Source organism: Medicago truncatula, chromosome 6 (genome assembly GCF_003473485.1).
Source record: "Medicago truncatula cultivar Jemalong A17 chromosome 6, MtrunA17r5.0-ANR, whole genome shotgun sequence".
Taxonomy (NCBI): Eukaryota; Viridiplantae; Streptophyta; class Magnoliopsida; order Fabales; family Fabaceae; genus Medicago; species Medicago truncatula.
Window position 1 is genome coordinate 5,129,491 of NC_053047.1, and position 20,214 is coordinate 5,149,704.

The following is a 20,214-nucleotide window of genomic DNA, read 5'->3' on the forward strand; positions in this document are numbered from 1 at the left end:
ATATCTTATGATCATCTTTAAATATGCAATATAATCTAAGTTTAAATGGACGAGCGAACTAATAGTTCAACACGAAGTTTTAGGAAATTAGACTATATATTGTATCATATTTCTATTCTAACTTATAATAATACATTTATATATACAACAAATTAATGTATACTAATAAAGCTTAAATTTTCGAAATTTTTTACATATTTATATTTTAATTCAAAGTAAAAAATATAATATAATAATAAATAATATTATTCATATTACTTAAATAGGCCGACCTAATAGGTTTAAGAGACTTTTTGAGAGGCCTGTGGCCTAACCTTTTAAGGTAAATAGGTTTAAAAAAAAGCCTAGGCCTTCTCTATTTAAGAAAAAAGATTGACCTGACCTGCCCTATCATAGGCTAGGTCGTAGGCCCCTGTAGGCCGATCTGGTCTATTCTCATCCTTAAGTCCACAAACCCAATATAAAATCTCCAAACTTTTATAAACTTTTTAAATTAAATCCTTTTATAAATTCTTAAAGCATTTAATTTCTATGTACCGATAATGATAATGTAAATTTATTTTAGACACGTTCAATCAATTTATGCCACGTAGATATTTTTTGTGATATTTTACGAATTAATATATAAATGTTTGATTAGATATATGAGTAAAAACGTTTTACATTGCCAATACATAGATATTTATCTAATTTTTAAGACAACCTTATCGTTTGATTCTTATTTTTATTTATTTTGCGATTATATAACATTTTATAAACGCTTGTGTATGGACATATCCAAACACTTCAATTTACATATGCATCTACATGTGGGATTCGGGATCGGAGCTTTTACAGTGGGATAAACAACTCTAAAAATTGTGTCAAGCAAAATATAACCAAACATGAAAAACCGTATTTTGATAATCAACTTGTTTTCATATCATTTGTGTTTGACCTTTTTGGTTTCCTAACACCATAAATTGACCTTCAACGTATAGTCCAATGAGTCATACATAGCAATGTTATGTCTCCTTTGACATTGGATGTTGTATTTGAGAGAATATGTTTTGTCATCCAAAAAGATTTAACCGCGCAGCTGGTTGCTACTTGTCTTCCATTCATATGCAATTGAGAGTAATGTTAGTCTATATATTTAAATTTTGTTTCTAAAAAAAATTATATAAGTGTATATATCCAAACATAAACATAAAGAGCTTATTGAGAGTAATGTTAGAATATTTTGTTCGGGGTCTGCAACAAAACTTGAACAAGAGGAAAGATTGCAGAAAAATTCTAAAGTGTGTGTGGAATACATGAAGCTTTATGTTCGATTTACCACCCCACAAATTTAAGTTAATCTGATGCAAATGAGTATCCTGAGAAATCCCCTTTATGATACTTTGTAATCTTTAAGGTGACTTGCATATTCACACTAAACATATTAAATTATCAAACTTTTGATGACTACTCATATAAAAAATTAACGTTCAAACTTTTTTTAAGTGATGATTTTACAATGAGATTACTAATAAATACATATTTTCCTTTAAACAAAACCCTGATAAATACATGTTTGAGTGAGATAATGGGACTTTTAATGTCCAACAGAAGAAAAGTTGAGCAAAGAGCTCCAAATAATAACATAAACTTCGTAAGGAGAACAGGTACATGTCTTCTCTGAAAAGATTGCAAATTCTTTACTTTGGAAAAATTCTCAAAGATTGCAAATTCTCCGACTTTTCTAAAATTCATTACTTTCCAAATGCAAAATCCCTTACTCCTTAAAGTTGTTAGGTTAGCAACAATTTAACCCTAAATTTTTGCCTCTAAAACTGCAGCATTTAATGCTAATGAGGTTAACCTAAAAATATTTCCCTCCTAAGGCATTTGCAATTTGAATTTCAAAAATATTTTCAGTGAATTAATCCAAAACCATTCGATTCCTTTTGGTTAACTATGCTAAAATTTCTCCTCTCTTTGAACGATGCCCTGCAATTAATATTTTTCACCGGTAACCCATGTAAATTGCACATTTCACACAACTCAGCCTGACTCTCCATTTTCCCACTCAGATGCACCGAATGCAGCACCTCAATTTTCTGCTATATATATACATCCAACACACATCAGTCAGACATCATTTTTTTTTTTTTTTGAAGAATCATGTTGTAACCATGCGTGTATAGATAATGGAATAGCAATAAGGAGAATAACAAAGTCCAATAATAAGTAGCCTTCAAATGCTTTTAATTGATGAGAAAGTAGTACTACACATAAACAATGAAGAGCAACGTTTGTTAAACTTCCTCTCCCTATACATTCACATAAAAAGAATGTGCTATTCTTTTTACATTTATTACTCTATGTTTATTGGAAATAGTCTATGTTGGTACATTTGTTTGTTTGTTCTGTCATACCTAAAGGATTACGAATATATAAAGTCATATAAATACCCTTATAAATATTCAGTCATATATTATGCCTTATGCCTTACTCCTTAATATTATTAGGTTTGCAACCACTAAACCCTAATAATTTCCCTCTAAATCTATTGCATTAAACGTTGTCAGTGATAACCCTAGAAAATTTCCTCTAAAGCCAAATATTTGAATTTCAAAATGAATCCCAATAATTGAGGTAAAAAATCTGATGATAGGAATCAGAGAAAAATTCTCCTTATTTTCCTCTAGAAAATCTGATTTTTAACGTGCCATCTTGATACAATGAACTGCATTAATTTCCAACTATTGTCATCCCACATTGAAAACACAAAGCTCTCCACTCATCATATTTGTTTGTTTCCCACGCATATGCACATGTTACAACACAAAACTATTCTTATTCTCTATCAATTGTTCTTTCTCTCTCATTCTCACTTCTCCTCTCTCAATCTCTTCTCCTCTCAACAAAACTGTTTCTATTCTCTTCTTCATCTCCTTCATAGAACAACAATCAAATAACGTTGGATTCTTTAGATTTGCAAGAGAAAACAATCTATCAGATGAAGTTATTTATGAGTTTGAGTTGATCAAGAGGAAACCTCATGCTGTGTTACAAGTCACAGCTTCTCACACGGTAAATTTTGATGTTTCCCATTTGTTTATGCATCAGTTCTATTTTTTTTTACACTTTTTTCTTCTAATGTCTTAACTGTTGTATTGCAATTCATATAGGTAGTTTGGTTGGTTGGTAGGTTTTTTATTTACTAATAGCTACATCAACGAGCAATATGATTATGGACTAAGTGTAGTTAGTAACAGAAATTGTGAATAAAATTTCTTCTTAATTAAAATCAATTATTAAAGGATGTTGAATTTATGAATAAAACTATATTTTTACCAAATGCAGATTGTCGGTAAGATTCACAATGATCTAATCAAACACTACTCCAGATATGCTTTTATTTTACCAAGCCTATTTCAAAATCAATATATGATTAATTTAAGTATAACTAAATGCAAATTGCTTGCTACATTCATTCCAAGTATAGGCAGTCCTCCAAATTGAGTGTCAAAGATTGGCTCCTAAAGTTCTTTAGAACAAACAAGTAGCAGGTGCTGCTTAGCATGATTCTTCGGATGCATTTGCTCAGTCAAAAAGTGTCTCCAGCTCTTCAGAGTTTTCTATTTAATTTATCCCTCGATATTACATATAACTTTCAAACTAGATATTTCAGGCTGAGATGAATGGCTCACATACAATTGTGCGACTTCAAATGTATTAGTATTGGTTTTACCAAGGGATTAGGACTTTATATGAAGATTAGTCGATGTTATAAGCTGCTGCAACAATTTTGGGAATCATAACAAAAGTGAATTTTAATAGAGTTTAAGCCATTTATGCAATGCTCCATAAATTGTTTACTTTTGGATGTCTATATTTGTTGGTTTTTGATGAAAAAAATATGAAACTATTGGATAAAGGGAATTACCACACTTTTTTTACATAGGAATTTAGTTTGTTTTAACATAACTATGTATATATAAATATATTTTCAAAATTTGGTACCTATTAGATACCCTCATACTCAAAGTCTCGCTTAATATCACAATCTTAAGTGGGACTCACACTATTCCATTTTACTAATAGTGAATGTAGTACAGCTCATAAGACCCGTGCGACGCACGGGTCATCAATCTAGTTTATATATTAATCTTCTTAACTAATGTCCTTAGAGCATTAGTTAACATTTTCCATATGCTTTTAGTCCTTATAAGTTTGTCAACTTTTCATTTTAGTTTCTCTAATTTTTTTTTCAATTTTTAGTTCAAATTTTTTTTATCTTTACTTTTGGTCTCTCCTTTAAAGTAAACTCATATATATAATTCATATTTTTGAATAAAATTTTATAGAAAAATTTATAATTATAAGGATCTCTCACGAAAGAAATTAGATTTTTTTTTTTACCAAAACATGAATTAAATATGAATTTTTTTTTCGGTAAAAAAATCATATTTAATTTATGTTTTGTTAAAAAATTCAATTCTAATTTTTTTTGTGAGTGATTTTTGCGATATTCTATACATTTCTGCACAATTTCACTAAAAAATAAAAAAATTATATAAAAATAGAACCAAAAATAGTGATTGAAAATTTTATAGGAACAAAAGTTGAAGGAAATTTTAGAGGGTTTAAAATGAAAAATTTGTATATTTATAGAGACCAAAAATATATTTAATCCTAAAAACAATTTAAGAAGTAATATAATGATGGTTCTTCAAAATGAAAAATAATATAATAATGGTGAAATATTAGAAGCTGATCCATAATGTTCACAAGCTCCGTGTTAAGCTGATCCATAAGCTTATAGTGAGAGCATATTGAAATATGACATGAAACTGTGATAAACTAATTTTTTTATGTACCCAAACACTTTAACAAAGATAATTTTTTTTATGATAGTAGAAGTTCACGTAAGTTTAAATTTGACTCGGGTAATCCTCGTGAACTTAGCTCGGTTGGTATGGACAATGCATAAAATATATTTGGGGTTTAAATCCCAACCATCACCCAAAAAATTTTTGACTCGGGTAGATAGCTCCGTTGGTGAGCTAAAAAAATGTTAAAGAAAATTTAAGGAGGTATGGGTTTGATCATCTTTTCTCATTTACTCTACCAATTTACTAACAATCAACATTTACATATAAAATAAAAAAATAAATCCAAACTCAAAATAAATCAATACAAATAAATAAGGTCTTGGTGTTCATACCTTGCTTCACGATATATGCGGAATAAACTCAATACCAATGAATCTCGAGAAACTCTTTTATGGATATACAATACAAGCACAAATGATAAATAGAAAATTTATATAAATAAATGTAATAATAACAAGGAAAGAACATGGAAATTTATATAATTTTGTCGTTAGCAAAGAATTTTGTCGTTATGGGAACAATGATTTAAATTCAAACAAGCCATGGAGTTACAGGGAAGAAGCATATGTTACGTTGACCGCATTCGCACCAAATTTATCTTTTAAAAATTATTTTCAAACTAATCAAGAATTTAACTGATTAATGAGTAATGTTTAAGGATCCGTTTGATTCAAGAATTAGGAGGGGAGGGATTTTAACGGAGGGGAGGGAATGAGAGCAACTACTGATGTTTTCTTAAATTTACAGTTTTCTTAACGTTTGTTACAACCACAAAAAATATATTTTGTATGAAGGGTCATACAAAAATATCTAACAAAATACATATAAGTTGTGTCATAAAATAAATAAGTATTAGTTATATACTTTAGAAATAGATTTGGTTTTAGAAAATTACTAGGAAAATCAATTTTTTTTAATAGACGAAAAGATAAATAATCATTGAAACATACATAAGTGGAGGGATCGAGATTCAAACCCTAGTCACTATGATATTTTAATTAAAAATGTGTTTGGTTCGCAAAGAAAGGGGAGGGATTTTAAAATTATTTTATGGTTTTACCCTTAACCTTAATTACATAAAAGAAACTGCTTATTTTTACGGTTTCAGAGATCGACGAAAGACAAACACACATCTAGGCTGCTTATTTTATCTCAAACTGGCTCATATTTTGCACAACAAGACATGAATAGGTGAATTAACAGTAAAAAAAAAAAAAATATAAGCTGAATTAAAATAAAATAATAATAATAATAATACAGCCTTTGACAACAATAAAGTAGTAGTAGAAGTGATTTGTACATGTAACAAATAAGAGTGATAAATAATATAATAATAAAAGTTGATACAAGGAAAATAGAGATTTAAATCCAAACAGCCATGACCTGACAAAGAAAGAACATATGTTATGTTGACTGCATTGGTCAACGGAACTGCTGTATGTAATTTCATCTCTCAAAGAAAACAGTATACTACAAATTCATCTTTTTAATTTTTTTGTCAAGTAAAAGTCACACAATTTAATTAGAGAGAAGTGAAGTGTCCAGAGCAGTGTTCACACTCACGCTCTATCTTCCTAATGTTTGACACCCAAAAATTAAGTGGAGGTAGGTAGCTACACCCGTGACATGAGCGGCAGTGTTCACAACGCAAATCAATGAAGAACAATAAATAATTTCATTTCTTTATCATTCGAAAAAAACAACAACTTCCCTTTCTTTCTTCTTAAACAATTATCAGCAAAACAGAAGAATAATTTCATTGTTGCTTAGTTTTGATACTAATTAAACTATCTTGGTATAGTCATGGCGAGACCTGGTGTTGGAAATATCGTGAAAAGTATTGCTAAATTCACTCTTGCAACAGTAATGGGTAATCCAAAAGATGTTATCGCAAGCTTACTGGAAAATATGCTGGCAGGATCATTAAGGAGCTATGAAGTGTTCTTAAGTTTCAGAGGCGAGGACACGCGCACTTCATTCACTTCACACCTATACGCTTCTCTTCAAAACAATGGAATTAGCGTTTTTAAGGACGATGATTCACTTCAAAGAGGAGATCACATTTCAAAATCACTACTACAAGCAATTGAAGAGTCTCAAATTTCTGTTATCATTTTCTCAAAAAACTATGCAGATTCACGGTGGTGTTTGGATGAGTTGGTGAAAATAATGAAATGTCGCAGAACTATAGGGCAGATAGTGTTGCCGGTGTTCTATGATGTTGATCCTTCGGATGTACGACACCAAACAGGTGAGTTTGGAAAAGCGTTCCAAAGTCTCTTGAGCAGAATTTCAAAGAAGAAAAGCACGTCCCTGAAATGGAGAGATGCACTTCGTGAGGCTGCTGAGCTTGCTGGCTTTTCAGGTAATTTAATTCAACTGTTACAATACTTCTATATTGGAGATGTTATACCAATTGTCTTGGGTAACAGGTTTTTATCAATGCTGGAAATGATTGGAATTACACTTTTTAATTTGTATGTTCAATTTTTCTTTGGTAGGAATGAAAGTGAAGCGATTAAGAATATTGTTGACAAAGTTTCACGTTTTATTGACAAGACAGACTTGTTTGTTGCTGATAATCCGGTGGGACTCGAATCTCGAGTGCAAGATATGATTCAATTGCTAGACATCCAACAATCTAATGATGTTCTACTGATAGGGATGTGGGGTATGGGAGGTATTGGTAAAACTACCTTAGCCAAAGATATTTTCAACAAAATCGGTCGTAATTTTGAAGGTAGGAGCTTCATTCCCAATATTAGGGAAGTTTGGGGGCAACCTGCTGGACAAGTGGATTTACAACAACAACTTCTATCTGATATCTTTAAAGGAACGTCGACCAAGATACAAAGTATTGATTCAGGAAAAGTATTATTAAAGGATAGACTTTGTCATAAGAGAGTATTTATCATACTTGACGATGTCGATGAGTTGGAGCAGTTGGATGCTTTGTGTGGAAGTCGTAATTGGTTTGGTTCAGGAAGTAGAATTATTATCACTACCAGAAACAAGGACATACTTAGAGGGGATAGAGTTGACAAAGTATACTCTAATAAAGAAATGGATGAAAGTGAATCAATTGAGCTCTTTAATTGGCATGCATTCAAACAAGTGAGTCCCATAGAAGAATTTGTTGAAATTTCCAAAAATGTTGTTAAGTATTCTGGGGGATTGCCGTTAGCTCTAGAAGTTCTTGGGCGCTATTTGTTTGAGAAGAAGGTAACAGAATGGAATTGTGTATTGAAGAAACTAGAAAGAATTCCTAATGACAAAGTACAAAAGAAGTTAAAAATAAGCTATGATGGTTTAGACGATGATTACCAGAAATCAATATTCCTCGACGTAGCTTGTTTCTTTATTGGGATGGACAGAAATGATGTTATACATATATTAAATGGCTGTGGATTTTTTGCAGAAGATGGAATAAGTGTCCTGGTTGAGCGAAGCTTAGTAACGGTTGATAATAAAAACAAGCTTGGAATGCATAATTTGTTGCGGGATATGGGAAGAGAAATCATTTGTAATAAACCACGAATGGAGCCTGAGGAGCGTAGCAGGTTGTGGTTTCTTGAGGATGTTGATGATGTGTTAGCAGGACAAACCGTAAGAACTTCTTATACCTTTATATTTTGTGTTTAAAATATCTAAAGCTTAAAGAAGAAAAACTAACATATTTGTGTCAATGATTAGCATTCATTTGTTTTGTTAATTATCAGAACTTCAAAAAATTGGTTTCTTGACCATTTTGAGCTTAAGCTTTCTGGTTTCTTACAAGGAAATTTAAAGATAGTTTTCATCAAAAGTGTTTTAGCTTCTATGTATCTACAATGTGTGCATGTTTTAATTTTTTGGTATGATCTATTTTCTTAGGGAACAAAAGCTGTTGAGGGATTGACTTTGAAGTTGCCAAGAGATAGTGCGAAATGTTATAGTACTAAAGCATTTGAGAACATGAAGAAACTCAGGTTGCTTCAACTTGCTGGTGTGCAACTTGATGGGGATTTTGAGTATCTTTCAAGAAATCTGAGATGGCTTTCTTGGAATGGATTTCCTTTATCATGCATTCCTTCAAGCTTTTATCAAGGAAATTTAGTTTCCATCGAGTTAGAAAACAGCAATGTCGAAGTTGTGTGGGAAGCGACTCAGGTATTAATTATGATTTTAGTTTTTCGCATGTCATATTATACTTAAGCAAAAGAAGTTTTGCACCAAGCATAAATCAAAATTAAACTTCAAGGAGATTAATTAAACAATTGGGTTTTGTTCATATATTAGTGTGCACTATCGTTAAATTTCCATGAAGTACTGCATTCTAAACTTTTCAATTAATTACTACCTATAAATTGTGCAAGAACTTTGAATGTAGTTGAAGAAAAGGAAAGAAGGCTGAAAATTCCTAAGTCTTCTATTTAATATTTTTGTTCTTGCAGAGGATGGAGAAGCTGAAAATTCTTAATCTTAGTCATTCTCATTATCTGACAGAGACCCCAGACTTTTCAAACATGCCTAATCTTGAAAAGCTTATACTCATAGATTGCCCAAGGTTGCGTGAGGTTTCCCATAGCATTGGACATCTCGATAAAATTCTTCTGATAAACTTGGAAGATTGTATTAGCCTTCAGAGTCTTCCAAGAAGTATCTATAAGTTGAAATCTTTGAAAACACTCATTCTTTCTGGGTGTTCGATGATTGACAAGTTGGAAGAGGACTTGGAACAAATGGAATCTTTAACTACTCTGCTTGCAAATAACACTGCAATAACAAGAGTGCCCTTGTCAATAGTAAGGTCAAAAAGCATTGGATACATCTCTTTGTGCGGCTATGAAGGATTCTCACGTGATATATTTCCATCAATCATTTGGTCTTGGATGTCACCAACAAGTTCTCTTTCATCCCCCTTTCAAACATCTTCTGCCAATATTTCATCTCTCGTTTCTTTAGATATACCACATAGTAGTTCTCAGGAACTGTCATCTATTTCCGACCACCTTTCAAGGCTTCGAAGTCTATGGGTAGAGTGTGGTTCAGAACTTCAACTTTCTGTAGATGCAAAAATCATTTTGGATGCTTTATATGCCACAATTTCTAAGGAAATGGATTCGACTTCTGCTACTTCAAAAATATCAAATATGAACACTTCTGCATTAATTCAACACTGCAGTCAATTGCGTGCTTCCGAATCAAAATATTTGTTGAAGTCTGTTCTACTACAACTGGGAATGAATTCTGAAGTCACCAATAATCTGAAAGAAAGCATTTTACAGGTTTGTTTCGGTCTATAATTAAAAACTTGCATCTAATGTAATTCTGCTGAATACAATTATTTGCTATAGGAGTAAAATATTTAGAAATTAAAATATTGGAATCCTAAACATATTTTAAAATGATTTGTGACCACACACACAATGCACTCTTTAGTTGTTACTATCAAAAGAACTCAGAAACCCTGACTGGCAGAGTGTTCTAAAAGCCCAAGAAAGCATTTTTTTTTCCTCAATAACTCTTAAATTTTTTAATAATACAAGAATGATTAATTATCCTATGAGTGACATAAATATATTGCTAAAAAAACTGAGCCTGTTTTCCTTTTACAGAATATGGATGAGAATGGGTGTGGTGGTTGTTTGTTTCCTAGTGATAGTTGTCCAGATTGGTTAACCTTCAATTGCGAAGGTTCTTCGGTAATGTTTGAAGTCCCTCAAGTGGAAGGGTGCACTTTAAAGACAATGATGATATGCATTGACTATTCTTCAACCCTGGATAATATAACATCAAATGGCCTTGCAAACTTGTTGGTAAAGAATTACACAAAAGCCACCATTCAGCTTTATAAGAGAGAGGCATTAGCCTCCTTTGAAGATGAAGAGGGTCAGAGAGTAGTATCAAGTATAGAACCTTGTAACAAAGTGGAGGTTGTTGCTGTTTTTGAGAACGGTTTCATTGTGAAGAAAACAACAGTTTATCTCGTATATGATGAACCAATTGGAGAAAAAATGGAGCAATGCCAAGAACAAGAAGAAATTGTGTGTAGTGGTGATGAAGATGAATGCTTTGTCAGAGAAGTCTCTTCTAATGCACAAGATTACAATGTCATTGTTAGTAGTGGTGATGAAAATGAATGTGTTGTCAGAAATGTCTCTCCTCAAGTGGCTCTGGCTCCCATGGAGGATTTACAACATAACAGAAGGAAGAAAGTTTTCAAGTGGAGATGGAAGACGGTTAAACAATGGTTTTGTAAAATTTAACGCCGTTTTCTGGATACCTCCTATTGGTGCTGTTTGTTGGTTTTATGCGCAAGTTGGTAGCTACTAATACTCTGGCTTCTGAAACATAGGTTTTGGGGAAGGTAAAGCTTCAGCTTGATTGTAAATTTGTGATCTTAATGCTTAAGGTGGAAATCATCCATGGTTGTAGGTAAGCCATTCAATTTGCTGACAAATTGGGAAATCTAAATTTGCTTCAAGAGTTTATCTATTAGACAATGTCAAAGACATATGCCTTCTAATCTACCAAAGAGGTTTCTAGTTTTCTGTTTAATGTAATAATTAGTTTTGTTACTTAATGTGTGCCTTTGGTGCATTTTTCTGCTGTTAGGCTTTACAAATTCCATTGTTTTGTAAAATGTGTTTGTGGGTTACATTATTGTAAAATCATGGATGAAAAAGTTTTGAGCATTCATTAGCAGTGCACATAAAAAGGCATGACAAAATCTGTTTTGCAGAAGTTACTAACATATCTATCTCAAGGAAATTATTAATAGCTCTTTTGAATAAAGTATACTAGTAAGTAGATGCGACAATGATAAAAGAAATGGATCGGATCAAAGGTCGATGGAGTTCAGAAGAAGATGAAGCACTTCAAAAGCTCGTGGAGAAGCACGGTGCGAGAAACTGATCGATTCTAAGCAAATCGATACCAGGCCGGTCAGGGAAATCATGCAGGTTACGTTGGTGTAATCTGCTTTCACCATGCTCGATTTGGAAACGCTATTAAGAATCATTTTCTCGACTAATTATGCTGGATCCCGATGATGTTTGGAAGAGTTGGTTCAAATAATGAAATGTCATAGATATGGGGGCCAACTTGTTTTGCTGGTGTTCTATCATGTAATTATAATTAATATTGCAGTCTTTTGAAAACAAAGGAATTATAATCCTCTCAATTCTTTTCTTTTAATAGATTCTCTCAAGCGTATTCTCTCAATTTTTCTCAATTGTTACATCTCAACCACGCATTTAATATTCTCTTTTCTTTACAATTTTATATCTCTTTTTCTCTCATGTTTAATGATGTAGATGTAACAATTGAGAAAAATGGAAAAAATTTCTTGAATTCTAACTAGATAAAGTGTCCTATTTCAATGGTCAACAATTTCTTGAACAAGATGGTTGGAGGGAACTTGTAGAAAACCCAAAAAAAAAAACATATAAAGAACCGGTACTCACTTGTGTAAACAATAATAAACTCTGATTCTTTCTGGGTGTTCAAAGATTAACAAGTTGGAAGAGGACTTGGAAGAAATGGAATCCTTAACGACCCTGATTGCTAATGACACTGCAATAACTAGAGTTCCCTTTGCAGTAGGAAGGTTGAAAAACATTGGATATATTTCTTTCTGCGGCTATAAAGGATTCTCACGTGATGTAGTTCCATATATCATTCGGTCTTGGATCAGAAGAATCTATTGTTCTTTTTTTTTTTTTTTTTTTTTTTTTTATGGGAATGGGAGGTGTCATTTACTTGTTTTGCAACAGTTGCAATGCCTATAACTAATCTGCTGTCTCTATTGAATAAGTTTTATTTACTGCATATGATTTTCAGTTTTTTACCTTAGAGAACTTTTCATCAAGGTTGCTCCTCAAAGATTTGCTTTGTATATTAATTTTATGCAAGAAAAAATCTTGTGCAAGTATGAGCACAAGTTACTTACATCTCTATCTCAGAAAAATATGAATTGCTACTATAATAAAGTTGATTAGTAGATAAAATGCCTCTGTTTTGATTTGATCTTTTAATCTTAGTAATTTTTAGCTCGGCAATTAAAAAATTTAGATTATATTCAAATTAATTATTTTTGACGTAAGTGAAAAATAAAATTCATTAATAGGAACTGTTGTACGAAGGTGCAAGCAATCTGTTATGTAGGCGCCAACTCCCATTTCTTTCTCTTCTTTCTTTTTGAAAGTCACGATCAGAATGAAAGGTAGTTCGCTGGGCCTGTATTTTGATCCCAGAGGTGCTGGTTCGACTCCAGCTCGTGAGAAGGGCATGACTTGTGGATTTCCGACCAAGCAGGTTTTATTGTAAGGAGTCAAGTGTTAACCTCAGAGACATGTGAATGAACTCTTGTGGAATAAAAATATATTCGACGAATAAGATGTTTCAATAATAATTCATACTGAGTACTAATAGAGTTAGAGTCACATGCAAAAAACTAGATATATCACGGAAGGTTTGTAACTTAAATTAACATCTCTATAGGATTACAAAAACTTAGCATGGATAAAATCTAAAAACTTCAGCCGAAAATGGAAAACAATTGTTGCCTATACAAAGGTATACAGGCACCATAAGAATTGGTTTCATTGATTCATTCCACTCGGTTTTTCTTCTTTCTGTTCTGATTGAAGTCGTCGGCGTGTTCGTCTTCAGCAGAGAATCTCTTCACAGAGCATTCAGTTTCATCACCTCTACAAGCAATGAGATTCAAATCTTGTGCATCATATACCAGATAAATTGCTGTCTTCTTCACAATGAAACTTTTCTCAAAAACAAAAACGACCTCCACTTTGTTACCGGGTTCTATGCTTGATACTACCCTCTGACCCTCTTCATCTTCAAAAGAGACTAACGTATCACTCTTATAGAGCTGAATGGTAGCCTTTGTGTAATTTTTAACTAACATGTTTTTAAGGCCACTTGATGTTACATTATGTGGAGTTGAATTATAGACAACGAGCATCATTGTCTTCAAGTTACGTCCTTCCACCAAAGGGACTTCAAAAGTTACAGAAGAACCTTCAGAATTAAAGGTTAACCAATTTGGATAACTATCACTGGGGAGGAAATAACCACCACTTTCATTGACATCCATATTCTGTGAATGTAAAGACAGGTTCAAAACTTATTTGACAAGTATTTTAATATCATCTAGTCATTTGTTCAACAATTGGAGATATGATTTTTCTCATAAGGCAATTAATCATATTTTGACGTTACAAAGAAATCTTTGCTTGGATTCATAAAACAGACTATCAATCCAACTGAAAAGCTCCATACCAACCAAAATATTGAGGGAAGATAATGATAGTAACAATCAGTGACAAAAATGAAATCATTAGGTATGACAAAAATGATGTGCTATAAAAATATGACAATTGCAATTATGATATAAATGTAAAGGTAGAGAGTTCAATGTGAAACCTGTAAAATGTTATCTCTCAGAATATTGGTGACTTGGCAATTCATTCCTATTTGAATAAACAGAGATTTCAGAGAAGTTTTTGTTCCTGAAATGTGAACTTGACTGCAACCTTGAAAAGCAGAGGATGATTCTAATTCTTCACAATTTGTAGCATATAAAGCATCCAAAATTCTTTCTGTGTCTTGAGAAAGTTGAAGTTCTGAGCCACACTCAACCCAAAGACATCGAAGCCATGGAAGGTACTTGGACATAGATGAAAGGTCATGGAAACCACTATTTGGAGCTTTTAGAGGAACAAGAGATGTTTGAAATGGGGATGGGAGATTATTTGTCGGTGACATCCAAGACCAAATGATCGCTGGAAACACATCATGTGAGAATCCTTCATATCCACACAAGGAAATATATGCAATGCTTTTGGACTTTACTACTGAAAACGGCACTCTTGTTATTGCAGTGTTATTTGCAATCAATGTGGTTAAAGATTTCATTTGTTCCAAATCCTCTTCCAACTTGTCAATCATTAAACACCCAGAAAGAATGAGAGTGTTTAATGATTTCAAATTATAGATGCTTCTTGGAAGGCTTTGAAGGCTAATGCAATCTTCCAAATTTATCAAAAGTATTTTATTGAGATCTCCAATACTTTGGGAAACTTCAGACAACTTCGGACAATCTGTGAGTACTAACTGTTCAAGGTTAGGCAAGTTTGAAAAGTCTGGAGTCTTTGACAGAAAATGAGAATGACTAAGATTGAGAATTTTCAGCTTCTCCAGCCTCTGCAAGAACAGAAATGTTATAAAGAAAACTAATGAATAAAAAAATAAATGCAAGAATTTACAATGTATCGGTAAACTTGATAATGGAACATATGTTTGGTAGTAGGTTTGCAAAAAAATTGAAAAAAGGCTTCATTTCTGTATATAATGTTTGCAGAAATTAACAAAATCCATCTCTGAGCATTCTGCAGAGTTAAAAAAATTTACATGATATATTAGTTTGAAATTTAAATTTAAAACCTATTTAAGCAAATATTAAAGATTGGAACCCATGATTTCCCTTCTTTTAACTACATCAAAGACTTTGAACAAGATTTAGGTGGTTATTAATACCTGGGGCTCTTTCCACACAACTTTAACATTGCTGTTTACTAACTCAATGGAAACTAAATTTTCTTGATAAAAACTCGAAGGAATGCATTTCAAAGGAAATCCATTCCAAGAAAGCCATATCAGATTTCTTGAAAGATATTCAAAGTCCCCCTCAAGTTGTACACTAGCAAGTTGAAGCAGTCTAAGTTTTTTCATCTCCTTGAATGCTTTGGTACTAAAGCATTTTCCATTTGCTGTTGGCAATTTCAAAGCTAATCCCTCAACAGCTTTTGTTCCCTGTGAAATATGATGGGAAAAAAAAATTAAAATATGCACATGCCGAAGATTGAAAATACAAGACATATAGAAAAAGTTCTCATTAAATTGATTATGTCCCTAGAGGTTGGGAAGCACAAAATGATTCATAACTAAACTAATTTTCAAATCTCAATCACACTAATGTTTGAAAGTTCTTGCGAGAATCAACAAAACATATATAAAGTTAACAATCGACACAAATATTATTTCTACTTCGATAAGCTTTATATATTATAAAACTAGAACAAAAATAAGTATACGACTTCTTACGGTTTTCTCTGATAATACGTCAATCACATCCTTGTTAAACCACAACCTGCTACGCTCCTCAGGCTCTTTTGGTGACTTCTCACGAACGATTTCTCTTCCCATATCTCTTAGCAAATCATGCATTTGCAGTTTGTTCCTATCATCAACAGTTACAAGGCTTCTCTCAACAAGGACACTTACTCCAATTTCTGCAAAAAATTCGCTACCATTTAATATATGTATAACATCATTCCTGTCCATCCCAATAAAGAAACAAGCTATGTCAAGGAATATTTCTTTCTCGGTGTCATCACTTAGAGCATCGTAGCTTATTTTTAACTTCTTTTGTACTTGATCATTAGGAATTCTTTTGAGTTTTTCTAATGCACACTTCCATTCTTCTATCCCCATATCAAACAAATATGATCCAAGGACTTCCAGAGCTAGTGGCAATCCCCCAGAATACTCAACTACATTTCTTGAAATTCCAGCAAAACCTTCTCTAGGACCTGCTTGCTTGAATGCATGCCAACTAAATAGCTCAATTGATTCGCTTTCATCCATTATTTTCATTTTGTAAACTTGGTCAACTCTATTACCTCTAAGTATTTTCATATTTCTAGTTGTGATGATTATTCTGCTCCCTGGACCAAGCCAAATACTCCTTCCACACAAAGCATTCAGTTGGTCAAATGTATTCACATCATCAAGTACCAGAAGTACTCTTTTATGGAAGAGTCTATCCTTTAGTATACTTTTCCCTGACTCAACGTTTTGTATCCTAGTTTTCGTTTCATTGCATATATCAAAGAGAATTTGTTTTTGTAAATATATTGGTCCAACATTTTGCTCCCAAACTTCCCTAATATTTGCAAGGAAGCTCCTACCCTCAAAATTGCGACCAATTTCATTGTAAATGGATTTGGCTAACGTTGTTTTACCAATACCTCCCATACCCCAGATCCCTAGTAGTATAACACCATTTGATCGTTGGATGTCTAGCAATTGAATCACATCTCGTACTCGAGATTCGACTCCCACCGGATTATCCGCAATGAACAAATCTGTCTTGCCTAGCAAATGTGTAACATTTTCAACAATGTCTTTGATTGCCTCACTTTCATTCCTAAAAAAATGGACCAAAGAAAAGTTGAACATACAAAGGAGTAAATCTAAACATTACAAACGTCATATAAGATATATGTTTTGTTGACATTATAATATATATTGCATTAGTTTCACTATTTTAATTTACCTAATAAATTGCACAATTTGAATATAAAGTTACTAAATTTTATGTAAAATGAATTGATCCATATCAACAAAGAGTTAAGAAACTTCACTCCACTATCTAGGAAAAAGGACCCCTTGTAATTAGGAGTTCAGTTGAATCATAATAAGTTATATTTTGAGCTAGAATTTAAAATATGTATTTCGGATCAATTCGAACTTGCTGAAACTAGTTAACCACTTGACTCAACTCTATTCTAGTTTCCACAATTAGAAGTGCTTTAATGCTTGACTTGAATTACCTGGAATTTAGAACTGTAAATCCTGCAAGGCCAGCGGCCTCACGAAGAGCCTCTCTCCAACGTAGCACCAATTCCTCCTCGTTTAAAATTTTGTTCAAAAGACTTTGAAAAGCTATTCCAAACTCGCCTGTCTGATGACGTACTTCAGAGGGGTCTACATGGTAGAACACTGGAACAACAACTTGTCCTATGGTTCTGCGACACTTCATTATCTTTTCCAATTCATCCAAACACCATCTCGAATTGGCATAATTTTTGGAAAAAACAATTATAGAAACTTGAGACTGTTCAATTGAGCGTGATAATGATGTTGATATATAATCTCCTCTTTGAAGCTCATTATCATCTAAAAAAATCTTAATTCCGTCCTTTTGAAGAGCGGAATAGAGATGTGAAGTAAAGGAAGAACGAGTATCTTCCCCTCTAAAACTTAAGAACACATCATGGATCCTTACTAGTTCCGGTCTACTACGTGGCGGAGACGCTAATAAAAAAAAAAAAAAAAAAAATAATCAACAAAGGTGTGGCTTCAAACTAAACTCATGTAATATAAGTAAAATAAAATGGTCTATTCACCTTTTCTCTGGCGTGTCCGTGGCAAGTTATTTTTCATTCTGGGAATCGGCTTACGTTCGATTGAAGAATAATGATAAAATGATTCGGGAGGAAATTTGTTCTCCATTTTGTTGTGTCAGAAAATGGAGTAAAAGAATGGAATGGTGAGAGCTTAGAAACAAATGGACAGGGAGTAGTTATACGTGTGAACTTAAAAGCTGTGAAGTGAGAAACCTTTGACAAAATGGACGTCTATAAATGAAAGCGTTTACTTATTGGTCTTTTCAGAATCAAATAAATATCCGGATTCAAGCTTAGGATTAATTAAAAAAGCCTTACATGCTCAAGCTCAACTGATACAATTGCTCAAGAATAACTGGATCTAACTTATATCCAAGAAGAAAACGAAGTCCAAAAGCTTTATGGGATGAGATGTGACAAGCAGGTTATTTCAGAGAAAATAAATTAGAATACACCAATTTTAATTACAAATAGAAAAATTCATAATTAATTTGTCCTTAGTAGAAAAAATGTAATTCTTTTTTTGTGTAAAGTCATAGTTTAACGTTCTAAACATGCATGAAAAAATCATAAAAAAAAAAAAATTAAACTTCTATATCATTTTTTGGACTATGCGTGTATTTCAGTGTCAAAAATAAAAAATAGCTCAAATTATAGGATTATAATATGTGTTTTTTTATTTTACAAAGTAATTTTTTAGATATTTTTTATATATTACAGGTCAACTTAAAGGGTTAATCCTAATATAAATAATAGAATGTGTGAGAACAAATTTTTAGAATTTTAAAAATATTCTAATATAATATAAATATAAAATATTGCATATCTACTTAATAAGATTAAAAGTTCCCGAATAAATGTCATTTTTATTTGGCATTTTGATCACAAATTATTTTCAATTAGTAACTTTAGTTTTAAAATACTTTCTCCATTTTACAAGGAGTGTCGTTTAATGTTTTGACACACATATTGAGAAATTGAATGAAATAATTACTACCTTCGTTTCATATATAAGACTTTTTTGTTAAAATCACGGGAATTAAGAAAGTAAATATTTCTATTAAAGTTGTTTGTAATCACTGTTGTTTTTAGAAATTTATCCTTAAGAGAGAGAGTTTGTTTATTTGTAATCACTGTTGTTTTTAGAAGAAAAAAAATTTCAAAATGGTCTTATAATTATGTCTCATTCATGTTTTTGTCCCATATCAGTCCATTAAAAATACTTATTATCCTCTCTAAGATAAACTGATTGCTTAAGAATGATATGACCGTAAATAATATATATATATAGGGATTTGTAGAACACACCTATTAGTTTTTAGGCTTATTAGATCATTTGATCCCTTATTTAATTTCATGTTTTCATTTTGGTCACACAATTAATAAAAGTGACGTTTTAATCCATCATCTTTTCCTCCGTTTGCCAAATAAATCCCGACCGTTAACTTTAACTTCAAATATCTATGGTGAACAAACCTTAAAATGGTCAATCGTAGACCTTATTAATTTAACCATTCGATCTATTTATCATAAAAAGGACAGTTAGATCTTCATAAAATAATATTACCTAATGCCAAATTAAAAAACACAATTATTTTTTCCTCTTCTTCTCCAGCGAGCAACAACAAAGAAAAATTGGGAAAAGTAAAGGGAGTTTGTTGAAGATCCAGCAACAAAAAACAACAAGAAATCCAGCAAAAAAAAAAAACAAAATTTCAGATTCATCTCTTCTCATACAACAACAAACCCAGCCATATCAAACAACAATAAATCGTCGTCGCCGTTAAAAACCAAAAACAACAGCAGCAGCTATTACCACCGTTAATCCCATCGCCGCCGTTAAACCCACTGTCGCCGCCGTCACAACCATTGCCACCGCACGCGACCTTGAACCAGATCTGTGTTTATGGGTTTGGGAAGAGAAGAGAAGGAAGGAAAAGAGGAAAATAAGATCTGTGTTTCACGTGAGAAAGAAGAGAATTTGTTCTGTTGATGAAAAACTTGGAAAATAGGGAATGAGAATTTAATTTTTTGGGTTGATGCTGACGCTGATGTTGTTTGTTGATGCTGATTTTTTTGTTTTGTTGATGTTGATGCTGTTCTGTTGATGTTAATTAATTTTTCTGAGATTTTTTTTAGCTTATTATTTTTCTGGGTTT

General features: G+C 32.3%; 2 protein-coding genes across 3 annotated transcripts; one reads left to right on the plus strand and one right to left on the minus strand.

The window, feature by feature from the left end:
* Positions 1 to 6,451: 6,451 nt before the first annotated feature.
* Positions 6,452 to 11,554, plus strand: LOC25495373 (disease resistance protein RPV1). Of its 2 annotated transcripts, none has more exons than XM_024786121.2 (5): positions 6,452 to 7,227; positions 7,426 to 8,468; positions 8,736 to 9,011; positions 9,296 to 10,129; positions 10,460 to 11,554. In XM_024786121.2, the coding sequence occupies exons 1-5, from the start codon at positions 6,666 to 6,668 to the stop codon at positions 11,108 to 11,110; spliced, it is 3,366 nt and encodes a 1,121-aa protein (XP_024641889.2). In that variant the 5' UTR covers positions 6,452 to 6,665; the 3' UTR covers positions 11,111 to 11,554. The 2 variants fall into 2 exon arrangements, with proteins under 2 accessions (XP_024641889.2, XP_013451045.2); XM_013595591.3 differs by having other exon boundaries at positions 7,089 to 7,227; positions 7,364 to 8,468.
* Positions 11,555 to 13,264: 1,710 nt separating this feature from the next.
* LOC25495374 (disease resistance protein RPV1) lies at positions 13,265 to 18,380 on the minus strand. Its single transcript, XM_013595592.3, has 6 exons — positions 18,056 to 18,380; positions 17,480 to 17,963; positions 15,969 to 17,073; positions 15,402 to 15,677; positions 14,289 to 15,068; positions 13,265 to 13,962 (listed from the first exon to the last, which is right to left on the minus strand). The coding sequence occupies exons 1-6, from the start codon at positions 18,159 to 18,161 to the stop codon at positions 13,456 to 13,458; spliced, it is 3,258 nt and encodes a 1,085-aa protein (XP_013451046.1). The 5' UTR covers positions 18,162 to 18,380; the 3' UTR covers positions 13,265 to 13,455.
* Positions 18,381 to 20,214: the final 1,834 nt, after the last annotated feature.